The sequence below is a fragment of the Ixodes scapularis genome, unplaced genomic scaffold (assembly GCF_016920785.2).
Source record: "Ixodes scapularis isolate PalLabHiFi unplaced genomic scaffold, ASM1692078v2 PGA_scaffold1__304_contigs__length_218370807, whole genome shotgun sequence".
Taxonomy (NCBI): Eukaryota; Metazoa; Arthropoda; class Arachnida; order Ixodida; family Ixodidae; genus Ixodes; species Ixodes scapularis.
Genome location: NW_024609846.1, coordinates 96021938 through 96049769, shown reverse-complemented (window position 1 = coordinate 96049769; position 27832 = coordinate 96021938). Strand labels below are relative to the sequence as shown.

The following is a 27832-nucleotide window of genomic DNA, read 5'->3' as shown; positions in this document are numbered from 1 at the left end:
GCACTGCTAGCTAATGGGTGAACCGAGTATAAAGGAAGGGGAAAAAAGCGTTTTTCTAGACAACAGAGAGCAAAAAGTGACGCTTCTTCAAACGTCAGCGATATATTTTTAAATCTTATTATTCCTTTTTTGTGCGCGAAATGAAGTTAGCGCCTGACCTCTTTCCACGATGCACGAAAAGGCAGCCACGACCGCCTCCCTTCGACGTAGGGACAATGACGCCGTCACAAAAGATGGAGAATATGCGCTTTTATACGCGGTCCATTTGGCGTGGCGGCATCGCGATTTGTTCCTGTTTTTCAGGCGGCACCGCGGAATGTGCGCTTTCGGCCAGTCTCGAGAGGAAAAAATGTGGGCGGTTCCGTGTGTTCGTTTTATTTTCGATTATTATTGCGTAGACAAAATAATAGGTCAGCCGTGAACTCGTTTTTGTTAATATTTATTTCACACTAAAATTATTATAATGGAGAAAAAGAATGGAAGGCGCGCCTCTTTTACGAGAGACGTGAAGTGACAGCTGAAAAACACCGAAACGTGCAGATTTTCGTCTAATGATAAAATGCCAAAAGACATCTCTGCCCGAAAACAACGACGAAAAAAATTGCATATTCGTACATCCTCTCGCATGCCCAGGCTATCTGCGGTTCGGTTGTAGTATTTATTTATTAATATATGCACGAGCACAGCTATTAATGATGTGTCGTTCCTCGATTGTCACAGCCAAAGCTTGCTCAACAGTTATATGATTAGAATATTTGAACGCTCGGATGAAAGCTAATGCCCACGTGTTCAATATATTGTCGTCAACGTGGCCCCTCATTTCCTTTGATACCCGATAACGGTGTACTCGACTTACGATGCTCCAAGCCGCGTAATGACCGACGTTGAAACCCAGATGGGAGGGTAATTTACAAATGGGCCAGTAAAACACTGGGCCCGCTTCTGGCGTCTCCTAAAATAGGGTATCGTTCATTACGGCGAAAAACATGTTATCGACTCGCAGCGTGTATACGGCAAGATTTGTTTTAGTTTGGGCAGCACGAGAATGACACACTATATGCTTTTAAATGACATACGATATTCCGCACAAAAATAAAATATTTAAAACTTTTATTCTGCTTTTTTTTTTTTTTTTGCGTAGAGAAAGAAACACGCTACTGTAGTTTGTTGCAGGACTAGAATAGGAAGGCGAGGTCCTCCTACAAAGCCCTCCACTCTATCCGCTTGAGCGGAATGATTGTTTGAGGGGAGGCGAGTGGAAAGGAGAAAACCGCCAACTATGGCGGGCAAATTGAGCTTTGGGAAGAGGGCTTGCCGTGCTGGTTTTAACCTGCAACAGACTGCAGTTCAGCGATTATTCCACCCTACTGGGTCTATTTATTTTATTTATTTTGAGATACTGCGACTCTTCACTGAAAGCCATATAGCAGGAGTGGTATACGCAATATTAAAGGAGCAAAGAAAAAAAAATACGAACACACGAAACGCGGTATTACTATAAATATTTCAATTGAATTTCATCATGTATTGCCTCTGGGAAAAAATAATACTTGAAAACATTGCGTTTAAATCTGCATGGCTTGATTGAGCAATGAAATGTGGGTTCATATAAGACACAATACTTTCAATATTATTTCGACTAATACCTTCTGTTGCACAAGTTATCTAATCACTGAAATCTGTGTTTTGCCCAAGCAAGGAGCAAAGGCTCCTTGCTTGGGGGGGGGGGGGGGGGGCGGAAAATATTCTCTTATTCTTTCTTGTGCACCGGGGGGTCCACCCATGTCAAACTGCCCTCCGAGAAGGGGGTCGACTTTGTTTGGGGGGGGGGGGGGGCGCCCCCGTCGCCCCCCCCCCCCCCCCCCCCCCACCTTTGGATCCGCCCCTACCACCAAGGACTAACGAGATGGCCAATTTACATCAACGAAGCCTGGGAGCGTGTAAGTGGGGCGTTGGTACGTCCTCCTGTGCGGCACCAATTCGCCTTGTGAAGTTTGGTATTTGACACTGAGTTTCAACGGGGCGCAAGTGACGGGTTGAAATGAGCCGAGTGTGTACGTGTTTTAGAGCCCAGCTCTTAGGCGCCCGATTACCGGTTCAGCGGCGTCGGCGTAACCGCGCGCGTTCCGTTATGAGACCGTCACAGCTTCCCCGATAAATATAGCGGGGAAACATAATTCGTGTGGAGACCATGTGACGACAGTTTTCGAGATAAATTTAGCGGAAAAATTAAATTTAGTGGGAAAATTTCCCCGCTGAATTTAACGGATTAAGTTTCCTCGCTAGATTTAACGGGGAAATTGACGTCACGTGACCTCGACACCAATCCAGTATCCCCGGGGAAAGCGACGTCACTACTTCGTGTCACGTCACCCGTGAACAAATTCAGAGGCAGGAGAAAAGGTGGAGAACGGGAGGGAGACGAGGAGGAGGAGGGGTGGAGGGGTGCATACCCTCCCTTCCGTATCCTCCCCTCCTCCTCCTCAAGAGCTGCACTCTAATTTTGCATTACAGAGATTTGTAAATGTCTCATTTTTCTCTTTTTTTTTTTTAAATCTTTCTCTTTTTGTGTGTGTGTGTGTGTCTGTGCGTGTTTTAACCAAGCGGATGTGATGCCCCTGAAAAAAAAAAAAAAGGTGGCGACATCTTCTTCCTTCTTTTCTGACGGGCACAGCTTTTGTCTATGTTTTGCTTTTGTACGCCCGCGCGTCGACTATAGCGCCGCCTGGTTTGGCCCAAGATAGAAGACAGCCTTCCTGTACTTGAGTCAGAGCGCCGTCAAAGGCTGAAAGACACGCGAACATACACACAGGCTAAAAGCGCACTGTCACAGTCTACCAGCCTCGAAGGATGTGCTCAAAGAAAGACGATGAAAGCCGTGACGTTGCACAGTCGGCTTTATTAGATTGCCGACATGAGCTCATAGCATAGGCATTCGTTATGCCCCTCCTCTGACGCGCACACCTTTTACCTTTATGTTTTGCTTTTTTATACCCTCGCGTCGACGGTAGCGCCGCCTGGTTTGGCCCAAGATAGCAGGCGGCATTCTTTAAGGGATATCGCTACTTTTCCGTTTAAAGGGGCTTTAAGCGGATGTAGTTTGTCTAGATATTTTTCTTTCGCCTTTAACGCCGGTGTAATACAAACGAGTACCTAAAATAAGATAAACTAGACTTCGGACGGTGCGGTTATTTGGCCTGCGGCTTTTTTGTATAATAAACCTTTCGCTCCAGATTAAAAAAAAAAAAAGACAAACAGCGGCAATTTTCATTAACAATAGCGGTTCACTTCGGGTTAAGCGATCGGCGATGTGGACCAACTCCCTTAAATTGTTACGTTCTAGAGCCTACCGATTGCGGTGCGTGCGAGCTTTCGGGGTCGGGCCTTTTCTTCGGATCCGGGACAAAAAGCGAACCGCGGGGAGCGAGAATTACGCGAGCACCGATTCATGACCGTCGAGGGCTCGCTGGCGAAACAAACTCGGCCGCCCTGCACCTCTGAACCGGTCCCATTTACCGCGGTCTGCTTAACCATAGCGCCCCCGAGACAAGAGAATGCTTCATTCTTCTCCTCCAATAGACGTTCCAATATTCACCTTCTGGGGCCCCAGACTCGTCAGACACAAAGTTTAAGCCGAAAGTTTGCGGAGCACGCCGATTGGACGCGGGTGAAAAAAAAAACGCGAAGTCATCGTCGGGATAGTTCAGTCGGTGCGCTCCGTGAACTTCGGGTTCCAACTACGCCTTTGACGAGTTTATACTTCGTCTCACCCTATGATAGACTAAATGCAAAAGCTACGGACCGACAGATCCAATCACGAACCTCTTCGAAATTGTGTGCTAATTCGGTTCGAGGCACGTATCGGAGCCCGCGTCTCGTATCGCTGATGGGGATGGGCGGACAGTGGTTCGAATTGAATAGGAATAAGTGTCTCAACAACTTTAAATTGCAAAAATAAGACACGACGTGCAGGCTCTTTGCAGTGTCGAGGCTATAGAAATGATGCAGCGCTATTGGGTTCGGAGCATCGTTCGTTCACCCCTAATCAATGCTGAGCATGTCATAGTTGAGCGTTGAGCGTGGAACGTGATTGGACATGGCGGCCCGTGGCTTTTGCCTTTAGTCCATCGTATGGGGCGCAGCCACCTTAACATGTATTCTGAGCATGCGCGGTAAGCTCTCTTTTGTGGAATTTCAGACGCCGAGCGTGCGTTCACAGCCCACAGATTCAGCAATTTTTTGCCCGTGTGATAAGCGCAGGAAAGGGGCACAATGGACCGTGGACGATGCATGTCGTACCTAAAGTCCCTAGATGAGAGCTTCCTACAAGTAGCGACATTCTTTGAAGCGCCGACTGCTGGACGGTGCAAGTCTTAGGAAGCGAATGGCGGCGCACAGCAGAAGACTGAATTGAACGACGCCATTTTGTTCCAGCGGAATGTTATTTGTCATTTGTATTGATTGTCGTTATCTTGTAAAAAGAAGTATCAAGAGACTCTAGTCGTACCTACTCTTCTTCCTACCGGTCTCGATTAAACATGGGCGTTATGACACGCCATATCTAATACCAGTCCCTATTGACGTCTCTACGACAAATCTGCTCCTCAATTTCACTTATCGAGCTACTTGTGTTGTTATGGTCACTTTTGGACGTCCCCAACTATATCGAACGGGGCGGTCACGAAGGGTGTCTGCTGAACCGTTCATGTGGTGGTGATGGTATCGTCGAATAAACGATAATACAAAGGAAGGGCGGGGTGCGGGGAAGTAGATTGCTCTCTCGATGGAGGAGGGGGCAGCTGTATCATCCGGCGGGGAAGGGTGGCCAAAGAGGGACGGAGGTGAGATAAGGGTTATGTGGGCTGAAACCGAGACTGGTGGCGCTTTCCCATTGAAAGTTTTATACTCCCAATGAAACTTTGAATGGGAAAATGGAGCCCGTTTCCGATGGTTTGCGCAATTCAGCTCCCTATATTCGTGGGCTTCATATGCCGCCATTTTTCTCTTAAAAAAATCACGAAGATAGCTAAGAATTTTTGAATAAGATGAAACGGTTCGTTTTGAAGCTTTGGAATCTTGTTTGGACCAGAACTTGGACGGAAGCTCAGCGTTTGACGATGAAGATAGTTAATTTTGTTGCAAATAAGAAGAACACAATTTTCTGTTTAAAAGTTGTGAATAAAAACGCACGCTTCTTAAATTCTGCGTTTCATGTATTGCGGGCCTTTAAAGGTAAAGGTCGTTGTCAAAAAAAATTTTTTTTTTACTCTCTTTCTATCTCGTGCTGTCGGTTGGCTCCCCGGAAGAACACGAGCGTGGCTCCAGATGCTCCGGAAGCGTATGGTCAGCGCAGCCGCATCTCTGATTACGATCGCAGCAACGGGAGCGGGGCGATTGAGACGGCCAGGAGAGCGGCTTTGTGGAATGCCGGCGGTATACCGCGGTACTCGGTGCGTGGACGGAGATGATCGCGAGGCAGATTCCGGAGGGGAGAGACGTGTGTTTCCTCCCGACTCGGGTCACTTCGTATAGCCGCGCTATACCGCCCAATGCCTGCACGTTGACTGTGCCGCACGCATCTTCTTCCTGCCTTCTTCGGATTCCAGAAACGTCGGTTTTCTTCCTCTCGTGCCCTGCCGGCTATTGTTCCGTGCAGCCTATGGGATTCCTGGCGAAAGACGAAAACACACCGAAAGATACAACTCGGCACGATTGAGTACCTGTGCTTGCGCACTGCTCGCGTTGTCCGCGGTTCTCTCTATGTTTAGAAGCTGGGAAGAGGAGGAGACGGGAGTTCGACGACGGAACACCGACCTCATGCCAACACGAGTCCTCGGGCCGCCCCATTATCAAAAGATAATCAAATGGCAATACCATTTTTCTCTCGCCCCTTCCCCAAAGGGAGTCGAAGGCATACCTCCTAGATAACAAGAGCATAGGGCTGTATTCGTGACGTCACCTAAAGAAGGCCAACGCGGGGAAGAGGTTGTACACGAGTGCTGCGTCAGCGTTCGGCTAGGACTCGTGTTCTCACCAATTAAACACGAGTCCCGAGACGTTAGCCGCACCTTCGTTCGCCGTCCGTCATCTTCATTCACGGCGATGTTTCTACGCTAGGCGGCGCAAGCTACCGCCCGATACAGTTCCATCGATCCATATATAGATTCTGGGTTTATACGCCGTGTGATATATACTGCAGGCACGACAGGTTCCTTTAGCTAAGAGACGAAGTTGGACGGTACGCCGGGCACGCAACCGAGTGGGACGCTCTTGATTTCGGCGGCGCGTGTCACGCAACCGGGTCGGCCCGTTCATCCGGGAGAGCCCCGGACACGTCGCCGCCCAGATGCCATTCCAACCCCCGAATCAAAACTTATCGCTAAATGGGTCACCGGCTGACTCGAACACCCGGGGGAATTCGATCTATTTGTGGCGTGCTTTTGTCACCCGGACGAAAGTCAATTTCAAAGGGTCATGAAACGATATCAGGTTGGAAGGTTGATGATTTTCCAGAGCAGGGCTGGGCGTCGATTAAAAATTTTAACCCGACACCCTTTACCTTTGAACGATTAATCGGTTTCGCTGATTTTTATGCATAATATATTAACGAGGACAAATTTACACTTCTTGTCTCTGCTGATTCTATTTTTTTTTTTTTTTTTTGCTATGTGATGAACGGCGCAATGTTTATCTTTTTAATTACGGCTCAACTTTATGTGATGAACAGCGCAATTTTCAATTAGAGCTCAACTTCGATGTGTTTCTGAGAACAGTCCAAAGAGACTTACAGCTAATTTTTTTTTTTTTTTATTTTGTTGATATCCTTCGGCAGGTACGAGCTCGTTTGCTTGTTCACAATAGTCGTTGCTCTGCTAAACAGACACTCACTTGGCGTTGAAGTGACCGTGTGAGATATAATTTTCTCGCCTTGCTGTGGGTTACAAACATCGCCCCTGCAGCTTAGATTACATTTAAATTTCACCTAATGTTTACGCTTCATATTGTTGTACTCCTCCACGTCTGTGAAGTGTGTAATACTGAAGCAAGTAAAAGTGGCGAAGGGTACGCCGCGCCTCTTCCCTTTCAGGGGACTCATTAATTTAAATATAGCGTTGCTGATGTGTTCTTGACCCAACCAACTGCAGATGAGGACAATCGTTAAAGAAAAATTGAAGGCGGGAATAATTGTTTACCCCGAATTCCTCAGTAGAATACTATAACGCCGGGTGCTGCGGCTGCCGACAGGTCCCCCCGCACAACGGCTCAACTCCGCTGGCTGTGTAGACGCGTCGTCCTTCCTTTTTGTGTTCTCGCTCGCTTGAAGGGAAACTCGGTCGGCGGAATGTCCGAAATTGGCCCAGTGAATTTCCAGTCGATTGTCGAGCTGATCTGCCAGGCTTTTCTGTCGGACCGCCGCCACTGAACGACGCGACGCACGGCTCGCCCGTCGGCCTTGGGAGGAAGGAGCATATCGCTGGGAACCAACTCGGGGACTTTAGATACATCAAATCCATGACCAAAATCACTTGACAACTCTACAACTCGGCTGAAATCTGTGGTCTTTTTTTTTTTTTTTTTTCAATTTACGTTTGCTAGATGAGGAAAGCGTATAATGTTTTTTTCTTGTTTTGTTTTTGTTCGTCACACTTCAACCAATTAAAAAGATTGATCGTGATTAAGGCATTAATTGGTTAATCGGAAGGTAAACCCTTTGTGAGGCGCTACCGGTTTTTCAAAATTATTTGTCAAAAATAATTGCTACGTTGTATGTACAAAAAAGAAACCGAATGACATTTTTATTTTCTTCAATTTTATGTTACATATTTATAGTAACCGCACGAAAAGTCAGTGGTACATATTTGTACCACTGACTTTTCGTGTGGTTCATGAAAGTGGTACATATTCGTACTGCCATCTTTTTCGCTCAAACTCAAGTGAATGCGAGGGCGCCAATATGCTTATTTTTTATTGTGGAAAGGTCCGAAACAAGTTACGCACAATGGCACACGTCATTCCTGACACAAGTGGTATGTGCGGGCTTGTTACGTCTTGCAGGAGCACCATCTGCACCGCCTCCTGCTCGCACACCGTTGGGGGTGGTGTTGCTGGCCGACAAGCCTGATCTCTTCAAGGACACCGGTCATTTTCCGACCGTTCGGCTTTCGGTTCTTCTTGCCTTTGTGGCTGTTTCCTGACTGGTTTCTCCTGAGAGTGGTTCCGTCGATCAGCTGGCGCTCAAGGGAAAGACGAAACTTGAGATACGTAGTCTCATTTCCGGAGTGGTACTGCAGTAAGACGTTCACCGCCGCTGCCTCGAGCAGGTAATAAAAAATCCTATGCCATTATTGGAGCGGCGGGCAGCAGCGTAGGTGTTCCGTTTCTGATCAAATCTGTCAGCACCACCCATCCATTGGTTGTAGTCCGCGATCGCTTTCGGACAGCTAACCCCAACGTTCGCACCACTGGAGAGTCTTCTGTTGACCTCGCAGGTCTCGTCTGCAATGTGGAAACTGGACATCATGTTGACGTTGCGGTTGTCCTCCCCCTCGTAAGCAGACACTCTGCCCTTCGCGCTCCAGTTGAAATATCCCTTTTGCAGCTTGTTGTCCGTCTTCACCCCGCTCGGAAGATCTTTGCGGTTGGTGCGAAGCGTCCCAGCTGCGAGCACTCCTTGCTCCGACAGCTTCCCCATGAACTCTGTTGTAGTAAAGAAGTTATCGAAGTACAACTGCGTACCTTCTTTAACACCCCCGCGGATAGTACTAGCATCACATGCTCGCCAAGTCCAAAGTTAGGAGGCTGTCTTAAATCTTTTCGTTCATAAATTTGAAACTGAACAAGACATCTAGTTCAGGAGTCTGCACGGCACCACACCTTGTACCCCCTTTTGATGGGCATGATGGGCATGTACTGTTTGAGAGCAGATATTACCTTTGAATGCAATCACGCTCTCGACCACAGAATGGTGTGTTAAGGGCCGGTAGTGCTCAGCGAATTGCTTGTTTAGAGCCGACACGAGAAGGCGAACCTTGGCAAGCTTGTCGTCACCCTCCTCTCTCTTTTTTTCTTCGTTTCGGTCATTGATATACAGAGTTAAGAATGGCCTGGAACCGCTTGAACGTCATTACACGAGATATCTCAGTGACATTGAAGAAAGGGTCACTACTCCAGCAGAGGTAGACGTGATGAGCTGGATTAAGGACCATCAAGAAGAGCATCCACAAAAAAAGCTCTGACCTCTTCTTTCGTAACGTCATACTACTCTCTTCACATTTTTTGACGAGCATAGTGGTTTGTTTCTGCGACGATTATATCCAGAATGTCGTCAGTGAAGTAGAGTTGAAACGCTTGTCTGGCAGTCATCAGCGCTTCTTTGGAATACTCCTGGCTCCGCGTCTTTAGATTTTCTACGAAGTCTTTGTGATAGCCTGAAGCTGAGCTGATTGGTTATTCATGCTTGCGAGATTTGCCAGCTTAACGAAGGAAGAAATATACAAGATAAGAGAAAGACAAGAAAGAGACCAGCAGAGTGCATGTGTATGTCCCGACTACCTTGTCTTTCTCTATCTTGTATATTTCCTCCTTCGTTCAGCTGGCAAATCTCACAAGCATCTACGAAGTCTTGGGAAGATTACGGCTCCACTCTTGACTGGGGTCCTGGCTCTCCTCTTCCATGTGGAGATTATCGCCGTTGTCCGAGCGATTGCAACGCTTATTTTTACTTGTTCTTTTTTTCATTTCTTTCGCTGATACAAGTGTCCCTTACGTTTCTTTTGTTAAGTGGTAGAATGTTCCGTAGCCATATCCAAATATTCAAGCCCCTCGGCTTCTACTGGCGCCAAGTCAGGATTAAAGTCGTCATCGCTCGAGGTGTCCGCTTCTGCTTTACTAGCCCACGTGTCATCTGACAAGCTGAGGTAGAGATCGGCAGCTTCATCTTGCGTTAGGCTCTATTTACGCAAATATATTATAATCATTACTGGCCGCGCACAAAGTTGCGGCGTGCATAAAAAGAAATCTTATGAGTTAGAGTGAGTTGTGCGTAAATATACATCCCTACTTGAAACGAAAATAAAAATTTTATAAACCATTATGACTTCTATTTTCTAGTTATAACGCAACAGGGAGTTTTAGGAGACCATTTTCGCACTATGATAACGACACCACGGAAATATACGTTGGTTGCTACGTGCCAAACCAACATAAGACATCCACTACGCCCCAACAGAGAACTCAAACTTTACTAGACGGGGGCATTCTAACGTAAAAACAAAAAATCTAGCTAGCGCCGCATCTTCTCCACAATACTCGGTCGCGCTGCGGGCACTTCGCAGCAAGGATCCGTAGCCCGGTGCATTGTTTCGGAGCCTCCAAGGAAACGACGAAACTTAGAGCATCGCTTTCCTAAAGCAAAAAAAAAAAAAAAAAGAAGAAGCTTTACATTAAACGTTTACCAAAACACGTCTTCCTACAAAGTTACACACTGCTCCGTCACTGCACAGGAAACACGCTAGGCTTTTAGCATTTCGGAAGGCTCGTACAGCCGCATGCTGCGTTTTCGAAGTTTTGATCAACCGCCGAGTCCTGCACTCTAAGAAATACCTGCGCGACTACTTAACCGCAAAACACTCGAGGCGCCAATCTCTGCGATCTACAAAATCAGCTCAGCGAATGATGAGGCGGAACATCTGTTTACACTCCAAAATTAAGTCTGCGCTGTGGCATTACGCAATGCAAGCATGACGCTTTGCATTGCGTAATGACACAGCGCAGACTTCATTTTTGGTCTAAACAGATCTTCCCTTTCACCATTCGCTGAGCTGATTTCATAAATCGCAGAGAATGGCTCTTCGAGTGTTTTGCGGTTAAGTAGACGCGCAGGCATTTCTATAGAGTGTATTACACTCTAAGAAAAGCCCGTGCGTCTACTTTCCCGTACAACATTCGGAGAGTCAATAGGGAGTTTTCGTAGATAGTTTTCGCCGTCTCGCAAGGCTCTCCGCAACCCGCTACGATAGCGGGAACTCCACAGTCAAGGCTATGGGCGCGCAGGCGCAGTAGCAACTTCTTCGTTGCGGAACGCTTAGCGGAGGGGCAGCTCGGTCTACGAAAACTCCCTAATCAGCGCAACTTACGGAGACAGCTCAGCGAATGACGATGCCGAAACATATGTTGAGACCAAAAAACGCAGATTTAGTTGTGACATTAAGCAATGTAAAACGTCACGCTTGCATTGCGTCACAACTCGCATGTGACAGGATCGCTGTCCGTCCGTTGCTCGCTTCCATCCGGTAGGGTTTACGTTCACCCGCCTCGCCTTCGCTTAGCTCACGTAAACACTACCGGATGGAAGCGAGCAACGGTGGCAAAGCTACGGCCACATTCCATGCAACCAACCACCCAACTCGCATGTGACAGAGTCACGTGCACCCCACCTGGGTGCAAGTATCGTTTAAACTTTAAACCTTTTATAGCTGGTCATAAAAAAAAAGTCACGTGATGCCCTCACCGTAATCTTTATTTCTTTATATCTTTATTTCTTAATCGCCACTGCCAACTGGTCCTGATCCCGGATTCTCTTCGCCACATCGCATCCAGGCGGTGTTTAATACCTTCAGTAGTCTTCAATAGTAGCAAGCAGAGGGAGCTATTGCGAGGGTTCGATGAGCAGACGAAAAACTTGCCTCCGTATGGCGGGTCTTGGCGCACTGATACGTACGACGGGGCAAATATACCTCGTGGTTTCTAACAGGCTCGTGATTTAACCCGTTGGCCTTTAGCATTGGGCTTTAGTCCATCGTGGGATGAGACGGAGTATAACCGCCCACAAGGTCGAGTCAAATCCGCCGTGTTCTTCCTAACCGGAAACGGAACACGGGCGCGGACCAATGGGAGAGCGTGTTGGCACATCAGTCGCTGTCGTTACTTAGCAAAGCGTTAACGTTAATGGAGGGACTTTATTTGTTGCCAGCTGGGACGAGACACACGCGGGCACAGGTCGACAATGTATCCGTGTCGCTGACCACCTTTTCTCCTGTCCTGTTCGTAGGTTCGACCTGAACGGAGACCACGTGTTGGACTTCGAGGAGCTCAAGCGCATGATGGAGATCCTGGGCGCCCCGCAGACCCATCTGGCCCTCAAGCAGATGATCAAGGACGTCGACGAGGACTTTGACGGGACCATCAACTTCAGAGAGGTATACGCACGAAATAAGCAACGTACGCTTCGCAGCAAACGACACTCCAGTCATCGGATAGATGGATGGATTTTAACGGCTGTACCTTTATAACGGGTGGTCTACGTTGCGCCACCTAGCCTAGAAAGGTGGCGGGTGCTTAAAGCCATGGGGGCCAGTTATCTGGAGCTTTTAGAGCGCAGCTCTTAGGCGCCCGTTTCCGGCTTGAGCGGCGTCGCCGTCGCCGTCGCTTTCGGCCTAACCGCGCGTCGCATTATGGGAAACCTCCCGTAATGACGTCACACACGACGTCACGTGTGACGTCACGAGGGTCCCGCGCATTGCATTATGGGAAACGAAAGATATAGGCCGGTAATTATCCACACATGAAGCCGATCCTCCTTTGTGTATAGGAATAATTTTATCCATTTAATGATACTGTCAGCCCTTGCAAGGCTATTAGAAAAGTATAATGTAATATATATAAAAAAAAATTATGCGCACGCAATAAAACGAAGCAAAAAACATCAATACATACAAACAGAGACAAAAGAAATGATTTAACTTCTCAATTCGTTGACTGTTATCGGAAGTACATTCCTTCGCGGCTCAGGGATTAACATATTGCCAAAATTTTGCTGGGGCTTCAGTAAGAAATCTTTTAAGAGTGATAGTGTAAAATTTTTCCTTTGAATCTTTAACGAGCCTTTTTAGTTCGTGACTCAGGGTTTCACGTGCCATCTTTCTATCGTCACTTGGTCTAAGCGCATTCGCTTTCCGACTTGGCTTTAGTTTTTCTTTTTATATGCATAATTTCCCTAGTAATCCAAGTGTTCTTCTTTCTCGTCGTTTTGACACGTGTAGGCACAAATGAATTAAGGCAGTGGGTTGTGACATCGGCAAAACAATCCCACAAATGTCGCGCTTGCTTACCTCCATCCCACACCGTGCACCATCCTCAGGGAATTCACCGGACAGCATGTGAAGGGCGAGCTCGCATATTCGTTGTATACACTAGCAGATTTAGAGCGCTCACTGTTTCCCCCAGTGCAGTGCACTGTGAACCAAACGCCCATGACCGAAAAATTTTCTATAAATCTAAAAGTGAAGTCTGTGCTGTGAAACTAAGCATGACGTAATCACGTGAAACGTAATGCTCAGTGTCACACCGCAGACTTAATTTTAAGGCCTAAACATATATTTTCGACCTTTTTTTTTCACCGAGCTTCCTTTGTAGATTACGGAGACTGGTTCTCGGAGTGGGAGCTCTGCGAGAAAGCAGTCGTACAGGTATTTTTTAGATTGCTCGCTCAATTATAGGGACCCAGGATATTAAGGTCGACCGACTTTCCTCTACATGTACCTTCATGCGAGTTCAACTGCCTGGTTCTTAGCTCTTCAAACACAAGGAAAAAAATAAAGAAAGAAAGCTGAAGATTCAGACACTGGCAAGCAAGCTCAGTTCTCTTTCTCTCTTGCCAGTTCCTGCTGATCTTCAAGAAGGCTCGCGACGGCGAGCTGTCCATGGACTGCGGCCTGAGCGCCCTCGCGCGGCTCACCAGCATCGACGTGGACGTGGCCGGGGTGGGCGGGGCCAAGGACTTCTTCGAGGCCAAGGTATGGGCTCTGGCCAACCCGGAGAAGCATCGTGAGCAGCAGGTCATTACTGCCCGTCTCTCATTCTCACCCGCGCACCGATGCACCCTGGCACCCCGCGCGACCACTTCACCCAGGACTGGACCTGTACGCGGCTTGCACGCGACGTCATGGCATCGGGCTGGTGGTCGTTCGTACTTGTCCTTGCCTAAAACAACCAACTCGATGCTACGACACGTACACGCTATGAAAATGTCTGAGTTCGCTTTCCTGCAGGACACGACACAACGAAGCACGGCACTCAGAATGCGATTAGACGGAGAATAAGTGCGCAGAGACATTGAGCATGACTTTGCACGTTCTCATTGTTCTTGCGCACGTCGGATTTCTTTTTTTTTTTTGCAGATCTATTTGTATAAACTTCGTAATTTGCTGGTATCATTTCTTTCCTTGTTCGCCATTATTGGCGTGTCTTTGTGTTCGGCAAAAAAGTGAACTCGCGATCGATGTGACGTCAGTGAAAGCCATGTACGCTGCCATCCTCGGAGCTATAAGCCGCACCGCTTGCAAAGCGCCTCGTTCTCTTCGCGGTTTCTTGGTGTCTTGCTATGCAAGAGCCGGCCGGGGAGAGCTCCAGTGTAGCCAGGTTGCAATGGTGGGTGAGAGGGTGGTAGTAAAACTAAGAAGCGGGAAGTAGAAAAAAGAAGAAAAAAAGAGGACATTGATGCACAATTTGTATTATAACCCTCTCGTTCTTACTTTCTTCCAAAGAACCGGAAAACATCGGTTACAATACCAAAATACCAGTAAGATTTTATATCGTCGGTGACAAGTTAAAAAGGGCTCTTTCCCTTCCATAACGCTTCGACCTCTCGCGAGCACGCAAGGCCACAGCACGACGAATCGCAACTTAACTAGGGATGCCGCGAGCTTTTTTCGAACCGAAATTTCGATGATCGCATCAATCGGTTCGAAAGGTTCAAAAAATGCCAAATTTTCGAATTTTTTTTTTTATTTTGTAAAATTCGACGGAAGTCAAATTTTCGAACTTGTTAAACTAAGAAGTTCGACGCTTTTCAAACCGTCGAACTTATTACTCTAAAAACTTCGATCCTTTTCGAACTTTCGACCTTATCACGCTGCAAAATTCGATCCTTGTCGAACTTCCGAACTTGACTGACCAAACAATTCGATGATTTTCGAACTTCCTACGCTAAGGAATTCGATAATTTTCGAACTTATTTATCAAGACAATTCGAGAAGTTTCGAACTTTCGAATCCTGAAAAGTCAGAAGTACGACGAACTTCGATCTTTTAGGGTAAAAGTTCGACGTTAACTTCGAAAGACCGGCAGACGGTTTCATTTGAATTCAAGTAGTGAGGTACATTCGTAATTTTGTTTTCTCGAACTTTTACATGCGGTGCTGCGTTCCTTACGAAAGACAATGCCATTTATTTCTATGTTCTGGCATGCTTAGTTTTAAAGAAATAAATTCCCGAAGGGGCGAGGAAAGACGACGGGTTTTTGACGATTATCGTTTGTGCCATATTTGAAGCGCGCTGTAGCCGAAGCTATTTATGGTAGAGATGTTAAACATTTTAAGAATTATCCATGCATAGCCTAGGTAAGTGTCGTCTTAAGATGGGATTATTGTTATTCAAGGTGAGTTTCGAAGGAATGCCCAAACATGTATCTACGGGCAATTATTCCCTAAACTTGGTATTTATTTTCGTCTAAGTTGTTTGAGGTATCGCATTTAAATTAACACCACAGACAGTACATATAATTGCCATCTGCAGGATACAAAATAATGTATTTATTGTTTTTTTACGTTAAGGAATAAATTAACTCATGGGAGAAGATTTTTAATATTGTTCAAGTTCAGCACGTCATTAAAAGAAAAAAATTTTTTTTTTCGCTTCACGTTCCTGGGACGTGTTTCTTTTAGCCTGTGCACATTTTGGTAGGAGAAACTTGTTTGGAAATTCTGAACCTCTGAATATGCAAGAATACAACAGTTCCGGCAAATTCTTGATATATATATATATATATATATATATATATATATATATATATATATATTACTTTTTATCTCCGCATTTTTTTTTTTTAACCATTGGCACAGTTATTTAGGTCGAAAAGGCACAGCTTTGAACTTCCGAACCACTAAGCATGTCACGAGTAGTGTTTTCTGACAACGAGTTTCTAACAATGACCATCTACGCGATCTTTTATGCAGTGAAGAGCGACAGTAGCTATACATATGCACAAATAATTTCAGATTAAAATAAGCTCGACCACGCCCTGTTTCCCCGTATTGTTTTCTTTAATAGTCCGAAATAGCTGGAAGGGGGAAGCAAAAGGGGGCTCCCCCCCCCCCCCCCCCCCCCCCCCCCCCCTCCGTTTATCCTCTTCCGACGCCACTTGTATGGTAGAACGCTCCTCGACCTCGAGTTGTGTCGGCTTCTGTGCTTTTTGCGAGGCGATTACTCCGTCCCAGAAAATAAACCTCCAGGACAATTACAAACTTCGGAAGCGTTCGATCGAATTACTACCACCATGCAAGGGGTGGGGAGGCAGTTTGCCAGGTCGCTTCAAGGTTTTTCTAAACCTCAACCTCCTGCTGGCCCCTGGCCGTTTCGAACTGGATAAGTATCGTAAGACAGTGTGTTCGTGTGATCACTACTGCGTGATACACGTTAAAGACCTACTGCGTGATGCACGTTAATGCCCCCCCCCCCCCCCCCCCCCCCCCCCGGGATGGCGGTCAATTACTGATCTATGGTCACACGCCACTGCACTGGCAAATATCCCAGCACACCTGGGACACTCGTCGTCTCATTTAATTAATTGCCTGACCAACTTCGCAGAGTCTAAATATCACACCCTAACTTTTCTAAACTTGATTTTGTGGAAGCCAGTAAGCCGTGAAAACATTATTTGAAACTGAAACTGTGGAGGAACTTGAAAACCGGACTTCGATCTTTGAAAACTTGGACTTGAAAAGTATTAAAAATCTTCGAGTTTTTTTTTTTTCGAATTTGGCGTTACAAGAGAATCGACTCCTTCGAACTTTTCTAACTTTATGTAGAAAGAAATTCGACATCTTCGAACTGTTCGATCTTTATGTCTATAAAAATTCAAGGCGCTCGAATTTTTCGAATTTTATTTCTAAAGAATTTCGAAATCTTCAATTTTTTCGATCTTCGAATGCCAAGAAATTTAAATTTTTCGAATATCTCGAATTTCAAGTTAGGAAAGTTCGAACTTCGAATTTATCGAACCTCAAGTAAAAAAACATATTCCAAATATTCGAACCCGAAATTTTGGAAACCGTGAAAGCTTCGAACTTTTCGAATTCGAAACTCCACTGTGATCGAAAGTTACGAATTTTTCGAATTCGAACCTCGATCGGTACGAAAATATCGAAAGTTTTCTGAATCGAACCTCAGATCGCTTCGCAAATATCGAAACCTTTCGAAATCGAACCTAGGGTGGTTCGCGACATCCCTAAACTTAACGGTAACACTCGTTAGGCTGTGACCATTAAGTTACCTCTGCGTGATACTGTAACACCCGGAAAGTGTTACAGCGCTATACACGGTGCATACATGTGCTGTGAAGCCCTGTAACGCCCTAAGCAAGTGTGCGTGCACAGGGCTATACACGGTGCTCAGTGCGTTGCACCGTAACGCACTAAAGCCGCAGTCAGGATACTCGTATGATCATGCAAAAGACACGCTGTTCGCTGCAGCCACGATGACGTCATTATTTGTGGACACAGATTAAGCATGCTTGCTGGACACATGCTCCAAACATTTCTGCGGACAGTTTTTGTACGATTAAAGTGACAGGGCCGTCAGAAAAGGGAGCAGCGTGCCTCGGACACTAGAGAGTTTTAGGGAACCGTTTTTGCACACCCGATACGGCAATATGGTTCTTCCGGTACGAAGTGCGCATGTGCGAGTCTTCTGTGGTGGCGCATGCGCAGTTCGTACCGTATCGGATGCGCAAAAACGGTTCCCTAAAACTCCCTATTGTCTGCACGCTCTCCTTTGTGATTGATTAGCAGTGCCCGACCGGGGTTTAATAAGGCGCGCGTTACAGCGCTATGCTTTAAGTGATTTGACATTGACTCTGACTATGTACTAAGCTATTTGACACTCTAGAAGTCGATTGAACTGATGAGATTCGACACGTGGCGCCTTGTTAGGATTTCCGAGTTTTATTTTTATTGCATTTCAACTTAGTGGATTTAAAGATAAGTTCCGTCGTCTTTTTGCAAGCTCGGTTTCAGCACAACGGCGTATACGAGTTTTATTTTTATTGCATTCCTACTTAGTGGATTTAAAGAGAAGTTTTGTCGTCTTTTTGCAAGTTCGGGTTCAGCACAACGGCGCATTCGGTAGCGCACGGACGCGTTCGACTGCACCGTGGCTTAGACACGGTAAAACCAAGAACCGAAACGTGTGCCCGATGTTGGAAATGGTTATGCAAAATAACGGGGAACCCGGCAGTCCTTGCTTTGCGTTCAATCTCTTCCTGGATCTTGGCAAAAAAGCGCCGTCGAGCGGCAAGGTCACTCGATAAACCATTTGCGTGTGTACGCCTTACTCCCGTCGAAAGCTCGTCTTGCGTGAAACTGGCTTTCAGTCTAAGCTGCAGGAAATAGACCAGGAACGAGAACTCTCTCGTGCATGCATAATCGCACACATGCGGAAGTTACAAGAAAAAGAATAAAAAAAAGGAAGAACGATGACTGTGAATGTACATTAGACGAGGGCGGTGATCTCCCGAGATGCGTTCCTACTAAATCCCCTCGATGTGCGAAATGTGCAAAATCACACGCACGCAAAAACCGATACCTGGTACTCGTATACGGGTGCTTAACAAGGAGGAAAAAAAAAAATGAAAAGCCAAACGGACGTCATTATATATAAATGTTACGTCTCCTAGGAGAGATTTGGTAGGGGTGGGTAACAAGGGTTAATTAATACGGGCAATCGACTTCGGGAAATAAGTAACAGCGTCGGCAGTTAGAGTAGGATTTTGTATGAAGTACTTTCATACTGGTGGGACAAGACTAAGAGCGTCACTGTGGTCGGCGTTCCACGGATGACCAAACATTTACAATGACGTCTTTAGTGGGACTAATGCTGCTTTCATCGACGGAACTAAAAGCCACGCCAGACTGTCAACTATGACGTTAAGAATGCGATTATACTCCGAGCTTCCACCGTGCTTTTTACGGCTCATGACGTCACGGCGAGGCAAATCCTGGTCATCACGTCACGAATAGGAGCCGTACGAGATCACCACCGAAACATTCACGGCGCTAATACCACTGCGAAATGTACGGGCACTTTGTATATTTGCCTATTTGTCATTTCACAAAATATGTTAATCGCGCTAACACGTCCGGCGTCCAGAATATTCGTCCCTTTCCGTTAAAAACACACGCGAAGTGCTCAACAAATGCCCGACGCTTTCCCGTACGGAGCGCAGATACGAGCGGAAACATTCCGTAGCTATCGCTTCTTCTCAAGACGCCAGAACAACCGGTTGTTTAAAAAAGAAGGGGAAAAAAAAGGGGGGGGGGAGATTTCTTTACGTGTACGATGTGGCGCATCGCGTATCCACATACGCAGCGTCTTGAAGAGGATGCGCGCGGAGACGTCTGGAAAAATACAATACATTGCGCTGTTGTGGCACATTAGAAATAGTAAAAAGTAGGTCGATGAGATTTACCAGGAACTGTCAACGAGAGAAAAAAAGTATATACAAGTACACCAGTGTCAGGATATCTGGCACTGTTTCACACTTTGGAGACTCTTCGTTGTCGTTCGATTCCAAAGATCCTGCAGGGAGGACAAGAACTGCAGACCAAACCGATCCACCTTCGGTGTACGCTTGCATTTTTGTCAGCTGCACGCTCTAGAAGAAGCCCGTGCGTCTACTTTCACGCACAACACTCGGAGAGCCAATCACCGCAACTTACGAAGGTAGCTCAGCGAATGACGATGCCGAAACATATGTTTAGACTAAAGAACGGCTCTCTGAGTTGTGACATTAAGCAATGCAAGCGTGACGTTTTGCATTGCTTAATGTCACAACAAACTGCGTTTTTTGGTCTAAACATATGTTTCGCCATCGTCATTCGCTGAGCTGCCTCCGTCAGTTCCGCTGATTGGCTCTCCGAGTGTTGTACGGGGAAGCAGACGCACGGGCTTTTTTTAGAGTGTATACCTACACTCTAAAGAAAAAAAGCCTTTGCGTTATACTTTTCCGCACAACACTCGGAGAGCCAATCACTACAACTTACGGAGGCAGCTAAGCGAATAACGATGTCGAAACATATCTTTAGACCAAAAAACGCAGTCCGAGTTGTGGAGGAGGCATCGTCATTCGCTGAGGCTTTTTTTTTAGAGTGTAAGTACTTATGAGTTGTGAATGCAAAAGTATGCACGTCATTCTTTCGCTCCCTTATTTTGTTTGCAGCGTATTTCCGTCGACGGCAGAGCGCGCCCTCTCCTCGCCGCTATGACCTAGGAAGTTTTGTGTTACCGGCGTGCTGACGGGCACGCAGCGGCATGGGGTGGCGGTCGTTGAAACTGACGCGCAGCGGCCAATGGGAGCCTCATCGACACGCGCCAGCCAATGGGACCGAAGCCGAAATCCATTAGCTTTACTCCGCTCCTTTGGGATCGGGGCAACTATTGGCGCCGTTTGGCTAGGCTTTTCCCGTGGTTTCATAGCTGGGAGCTGGCTTCACTTGGAGAAAGGATTTAAGGTGCCGCTTTGCGCGGCTTCAAAGCTGATAACGTCGGCTCGCTTCATGGGACAGTTAATGCCTTCGCATTAATAAAGCGAAGAAGAACTCGCCCTCAATGATAGTCGTGTTTTTGTAAAGCTCAAGAGCTGTCTCTACTCAGGCGATGACCGAACTGACATGTGTAGACGCGCCAGAGTGAGTCGCCCATTGCGGACCTTTTCTTGTCTTACCGTGCCCCCGCAAACGCCTCTGCTGGGGAGAACACAGTGGCACCTAAAGTGGCAATAACCTGTCCTGCTGTGGTAATGATGAGCTGAAGCGACTGAATGCGAGGAAACGAGAACCGAAGTCGGTTATGGCGGCACCGATGCACAGCTGCCTGAAAGCGTCCATACTGTGCAGATCGAATTCGTGCGGACAGATTGCTGTAATTTAGCATGCCAGTGTAACTGACGGTGCCCATTATTTGCAAAAAAAAAAAAGAAAAAAAAAAGGGATACGAGTACAAAAATAGACATACGACTGGAACAAAATATGTGGCTTCTCTGCAGAGGCTGTAGACAATATCGTTCTAATTGACGAGACGACCGATAGAGGGCAGCAGTCTGGTCTGAAGAAAACCCAAGGATGCAGTTGTGGCCTAGTCTGAACTTCTCTTTTAGATTTACGAAACAATATTAAAATACGTATTATCAACTGTTTGATTTATAGTTGACCTTATATCTCACGTAGCAAAGTTGATCACTGATCAGGTCAAATCGCCTTGTCTTCTACTGTTTCGAACTTTAACGGACGGAGCGAGTGCCCGATTAGCTGTACGTCCTTTCATAGCCGGGGTTATTTATAGATAAAATGTGCTCTGTGTGAACCTGAATGCGTTTCTCGTTATTGAAGTAAAATGTCTTTACTTCAATAACGGGGAATAAGCGTTTTTTCCATCTAGCGCTTAAACGTCCCGTGTGCAGTATGCATTGGCTAAACTCAAATAACAAATCTGTGCTAAAGTAAACTTATAAAATTCATCCGAACCGGTACAGACTTCTGCGCGGTCCACCCCACCGGGAAGTTTCGAGTGTACTATAGTCCGTCACAAAAACAGATGAGTCTTAATTTACACGAAGGGGACGTCGCATCCGCGATACTCACGCCATTTCACATGTGACAGATTACGAGACAAGTCTAAAACGAAGTACGTTTCGTTGTCGTTGACGGGTTACAAAGTTTACGAGGATTACAATTAAGTCTGACTGATGTCAGACTGAACTGCGGTTACGGGTGCCCGACCGGCATCCTAAGCCGCAGTTACACTTAAATATGGTTAAGAGTTACTGTCAACCCTAGGGACACAGGCACCCTTAATTGGAGTTAGTCACACTTAACTCTACGGTGAAGGGTACTCTGTTCGGGGTAACTGGGGTATTTCTCTGTTCGCCAAATAAAACATCAAACTAATCACAACGTTGACAAAAAGGAAGGTGACCCGGTATTTGATCCGAGACGTCAGTCGGTTCCGTCCAGTCAGCGTGTGCGCATGTTTGGCGCAGGCGATGGAGCAGAGTCGGTCCAACAAGTTCGAAGACGAGATCAAGCAGGAGCAGCTGGAGAAGAAGCTAGAGGAGGAGGAGCGCAAGAAGCGGCAGGCGGCCTTCAGGGAGAAGGCAAACTTCTTCAAGAACGCGGCCGCCACTTCGTAGGAGAGACGCCGTCGCCGCCGCGACGTGGCCTTTCGGGTGAGCAATGCCTGCGTGCCTCAGCCTGGGATCACTTCCGATACGCGTAAATGTTACGCGACATTCTCGAAATATTTCTGAGCAGTATTATAAGAATAGGGTTCCCCATTTTCGGGGATTTATATTTTCCTCAAATTCGGGGGTTTATTTTCGGTACCCACCGAAAACACAAAACCCTACAGTTATGCTACATAGATATATAGTGCGTAGGTTTAATCTCCGTAAATGATACAAAATCTTTAGTAATACGCGGATCGTAAGTGTTCCAGCGGTACCCTATAGATGGCGCCAGTGTGTTCTGTCGTCGTAACTCGTAAGCGGTGACGGGCGGTTGTACAAAGAAGTCGGTCGCATACAAACGCAAATCTGTGAACGAGTCTTTATTGACGACGTGCGCGACCAGAAGCGTCGCGGTGGTCGCAATTTGCGATTGAACAAACGCTCGCATCTTTATTTGTATTTTTTTCTTTCATCGGTGGAAATAGCCGTAGTGTCAAAGTTTCAACTATGATGACGTTGGTTTAAGAATGAATGCGACGACTCCAAGATTCCATCGTTATTTTTACACGCACCATCGAACTTGTAGATAGTCACTGATGTTTAGTAGTCTATATAGTAACTTACGACGTCACGGCGAGGCAAATTCTGATCATGACGTCACGAACGGAAACCATAAGAGGGCGCCACCGAAACATCTCTGCGTTGATAGTCTGCTGCAGCTGCTGGAGCGTAAGAATTGTCCAGGGAGGCTCCGCTCCCAGTTCCCGGGGAGAAATGGCGTCACTCAAAGCACCTTTACAAAGCCGCAGGGCTCCATTTTCTGCACCGAATGCTGGCGCGAGGCATACTGGACGAGTGCCCAGTCAGCGTACGGCTGACGCAGCACTTGTGGAACCTCGAGCTCGCATTTCACGGCTATTGCGACATAAATTTTACCGACTATAGTTCAGATGTACCAAGGGTCAATGATGAAATATAGTAAGGTAATTAACGTTAGCACAGGAAGCCGAACCAGTCGCAAGTGCCAGACACTATGACGTGGTTCTATAAATCACGCCCGCAGAGCTAAGTACTTTATCGATTTTTGTTTACTTACAAGCTTGACTCTCGCGCCGGTGCCTGTTCTAGCGCTGCACATCGTGTTGTGAGCTCGTTTCATCTTTAGCCGTATCTACCAAAAACCAAAATAAAAAGCTTCTTGATCCGGTGCAACGTTAAGCGCGAAACACATGTACGACGAAACCGTCCGATCCGACGTCCAATCAGGCAATACGACGGTCGGAGGCGAGGGTTTTCAATGCTCTCCGGTGCTACGAAAACCCTCGCCCCCGAAGGTCATTCCGGCAGTTCGCACGTCGGACCGGACGGTTTTGTCGTACATGTGTTTCACGCTTTAGACATCGCTAAAGCAGTCGGCCAGGATAAGTGGCGAGACCTAATGTCGCAGAAGGGTGACTTACCTGGCCTGAACCCTGGGTGTGAAATGGATGCTCCTTATTCATCTCTGAAAAGAACCCTACATCCTCGAAGCGTGCCATCCCTATAGCACATTACTGTGCACATCTTTCGATTGACGATGACAGACAATATATGGACTCATGCAAGGTTACAAAAACCTCGTTAAGAAATACAGCCAGAGTTGCAAAAAATCGCACCATATTGCAGCCCTCAAGGGTTGTTCCTTAGCCTGCAAGCTAATGAATACTCCTAAATCGGAGCAAAGTTGCAGATACGGGAGTGCTAAAAGTTTCCCATTTCTTTGCAGAACCAAGCCATCAAAGCCTGCAGTGGACCAATGGAATGGCAAGATGCGCGATGTCAAGCCCGCGTGTTTCATTTTAGTATCAATCTTGAAAGAAACTATTTTCTGATGACTTATTTCATGAAGTAATATATTTGAAGAATCCTATAAATGTAAATACCTATACATGTACATAAAAAAGAAAAAAAGAAGCAAATGCTGTGTCGTCATTGTCGCATCTACTTTATTGAACAGAACATTTACAATATACAGATAGCATCATAGATGACTTGCCTTCCAGTAAAACTGGTGAACTGCTCTAGGCTCTGGTCCCCAGGTGAACATTCTGGATGCAAACCTCATTTCTGCACATTTCTTTTTTTTTTTCTTTTCTTCTTTTTATATATGTGTCGTCATAAGGCACTCCGAAGTCTGAACTGTGAAAACATAGCAGGTGAAAACCTGTGCAATAAGTGGCTAGAAACTTTGTACTGCAGTAGCAATCAGTTGCTTTGCTGCCTCCTTAAAACCCATCCTGCAAAAGCTAGATCACACTGTAATCAGGAGCATAATCACAGACTCCTGAACTGAGAAACAAGTACCCATGTCACTAGCAGCTACACACTCCCCCGAGAACTTCAATTTATTTCAACAATTTCCTCCCAAAACCACTAACTGCTGCTTTTAATGAATTTTCTCTTAAAACCATTTTGAACTGTGGCATTCAGTTCAAATATTATCACAACCCCAGAACAGCCACTTATCTAATAAATTATCCCCTAAAACCGCTTTGAACTGCTGTTTAACCAATTTCATCCCAAAACCAAACAGTGGGAAAAGTAATTTGGCAGCATAAAAGAACGGAGCAAGATCTACAACTTCTTCGAAATTGCAAACGTTCGATAAAACAGTGAATATGGTCCTAAAATTCTTCAAGACACCCAACAGAAAAAAGTACAAATCTTTGGTTCCCCAGGTTCTCTCCCCATCGACCCAGCAACCTCCTCTCCCTCCTCCCGCAGACTCCATACAAGGCGGATGCGTGGAAGCCACTGCGACGACATCGAAAACATAAACGAGCGGTCTTAATTCGAAATAATATTAGCGTACCAAACTATTTACAGTCACGAGCCTCCTGTCCTCCTCTCACTGCTCATCTATGTACAAAGAGTGTAGTGGTCGCACTCTGTGCGCACACATGCACACACCACAGTCCCTTCCCTTAGTGTTCTGCACTGCCAAGACAATGTTACTGCCGCTCTTGGGTGCAGCATACGTGGCACTGGTGACGACCTCAGACAGAGGCGCTGTTGACGGCGAGACGTAGCTTCATGGGAGTGTCCGTATAGGTGTTGCTTGCTGCTGTCCGCTGAGTCAAACAACACAATGTGGCGAGCCGACTGATAACTGACCAAGCTCACCGCATCACACCCAATGAACCAGCAGCCAATTAGAAGCGGATCACTCGGTGTCACACGAGGTTGGGAGCACACCGGCGGCCGATTGGAGATCGCTTGTCCGGCAAACTGTCAACTGATCAAATGACTATCACTGTATCACGGCGAACGAACCGGCAGCCAATCGGAAGCGTATCACCCGGTGTCACATGATGTGGCGAGCGCAGAAGCAGCCAATTAAAGACTGCTTGTTTGCCATATTATGTGAAGTGATGAGCGCAGCAATGGTCAATTAGGCGGTTCGTTCGCCATGCGACCTGAAGAGAGCATGCTGACGTCCCATATCCCGCCACCTTCCGCCCGAGGATGTCAGATCTCAGTCCTCGTCGAGACAGTCTGGCCGGTAGACGGTGGGTGAGAGCATGTACACGACGGCCTCGTAGGTGGCCATCATGATAGCGGTGTTGGGAATTTGCCGCACCAGCTGGGTCGCCAGGCCGCGGTAAAGGCCCTGGTAGCCCTCCTCGCGCCACACCAGCAGCAGCGTCTGGAAGAATGACTTGTACTTGTTGCCCTCCTGCCGTAGCCTTGTCCTCGCCACCTCTGCGGGAAACAGATAAAAGGAAAACATGTTGAAGAAACTTTGATCCCATATAAAACCACAGTTCCCCATGCTACCAGTTCAAAGGCTATCAGTTCAAAGGCTACCAGTTCAAAGGCTACCAGTTCAAAGGCTACCAGTTCAAAGGCTACCAGTTCAAAGGCTACCAGTTCAAATATTACCAGTTTGAACGCCGTCAGTTCAAACGCCGTCAGCTCAAGCGCCGTCAGCTCAAGCGCCGTCAGCTCAAGCGCCGTCAGCTCAAGCGCCGTCAGCTCAAGCGCCGTCAGTTCAAACGGTGTCAGTTCAAACGGTGTCAGTTCAAACGGTGTCAGTTCAAACGGTGTCAGTTCAAACGGTGTCAGTTCAAACGGTGTCAGTTCAAACGGTGTCAGTTCAAAAGTTGTCCGTTCAAAAGTTGTCCGTTCAAAAGTTGTCCGTTCAAAAGTTGTCCGTTCAAAAGTTGTCCGTTCAAAAGTTGTCCGTTCAAAAGCTGTCCGTTCAAAAGTTGTCCGTTCAAAAGTTGTCGGTTCAAAAGTTGTCGGTTCAAAAGTTGTCGGTTCAAAAGTTGTCGGTTCAAACTTCAGTTCTATCATAATGTCAGTTCTATCATTTCAAATGCTATCAGTCAAAATGCTATCAGTTCAAATGTTATTAAGAGCAACATTTTTCTTTTTGTAAATTTACATATTTATTTTCAGTTCAGTTCAGTTTGTTTATTTCTCTCCAAACAAGGGCAAGAAGGGAGGTAGAGAAAAAAGCTGCCATTTCAGCTTGACGAGGCCTCTACCTCCCTTTACGGTACAGCACAAAACAGGATATCTGCAAATGCACATGCACAACCAAACAAATCCATAATAAACACTTGTACCATATTTAACGCAATTGAGAAAAGAATACTAGTAACACCAAAAAGGACTTTTTCACATTTTGTTCCTCATTTACAAACAATATCTCTCCACCAGGATTTTTTAAATATTTCTCTCGAAAATCGGAAAGGAACACTGAAAGTTTACCTTTTCTTCAATTTTGTTTAACAAGGAGAAACTTGATAACCCAATTGTTGCCCGACATAATTGGTTCTTACTTTAGGCTTTTTCCAGATATTTATTCTCAGTGCACGTTCTGAGCTAACATACTTTGGAATTAAGTATAGCTTTTATTTTTGGATAAGTTGAAGTAACTTAAAGTAATATATTTTATTAGCCTTTAGAGCTCTGATCCACAAGAAGACAGACTGGTCACAAATTCCAATCATTTAACTTTTCGTTGCTTGCAGACTGCTGACAATACTTTCACAATTGACCAAAGCATGCATGACACAGCAGAAGGCAAAAAGAACTGAGAAATTAAGAAGGAAAGAGGCCAATTTATAATTCACTAGATCAGAATAAGAGCAAAGTAAAGTATCAATATGTAATAATGTATGGCTGTATATAGGGAACAACTGATGATGGCAACTACCACTTAGTGTGCTAGGAAACTTTTAAAAAAGGAAAAGGAATGAATTTTCGATGTATGCAATAATTTGTACACAGGAAAGGCACACCATGTGTAATAAATAATATCCACAAGGACATCTCTGCTAAGGTTTCCGAGAGTTGTGATGATTATGCCTAACAGCAATGATGTCATTTCAAAGCATTTTTAGGATCAACCAAAAGTTCAGTTTCAAGCAACAAAAATAACTGTTGTAGCAGAACCATTTTTTTTTTCATTCGTATCATTACAAATAATTTTTCTAAAATTAATACATTAGCCTTAAACGAAATGATAATGCCTTCTACACTTGTTGTCTTCATCAACCAATCATTAGCA

The 27832-nt window shown here is 46.1% G+C and overlaps 2 protein-coding genes across 2 annotated transcripts in view; one reads left to right on the top strand and one right to left on the bottom strand.

Annotated features, from left to right (window-relative positions):
- The window catches only part of LOC8029614 (EF-hand domain-containing protein D1), a 61588-nt gene extending 37355 nt beyond the window's left edge, over window positions 1-24233 (top strand). Inside the window, exons 2-5 of the mRNA XM_029974762.4 lie at window positions 12050-12197; window positions 13659-13793; window positions 22090-22275; window positions 24041-24233. Of these exons, the coding sequence (XP_029830622.1) occupies window positions 12050-12197; window positions 13659-13793; window positions 22090-22239 (433 nt within the window). The 3' untranslated portion in view covers window positions 22240-22275; window positions 24041-24233. The remainder of the gene's footprint in view (window positions 1-12049; window positions 12198-13658; window positions 13794-22089; window positions 22276-24040) is intronic.
- Window positions 24234-24243: 10 nt separating this feature from the next.
- LOC8036625 (solute carrier family 25 member 36-A) overlaps window positions 24244-27832 on the bottom strand; it is a 57886-nt gene continuing 54297 nt past the window's right edge. Inside the window, exon 7 of the mRNA XM_029974760.4 lies at window positions 24244-26016. Coding sequence (XP_029830620.1) covers window positions 25790-26016 — 227 coding nt within the window. The 3' untranslated portion in view covers window positions 24244-25789. The remainder of the gene's footprint in view (window positions 26017-27832) is intronic.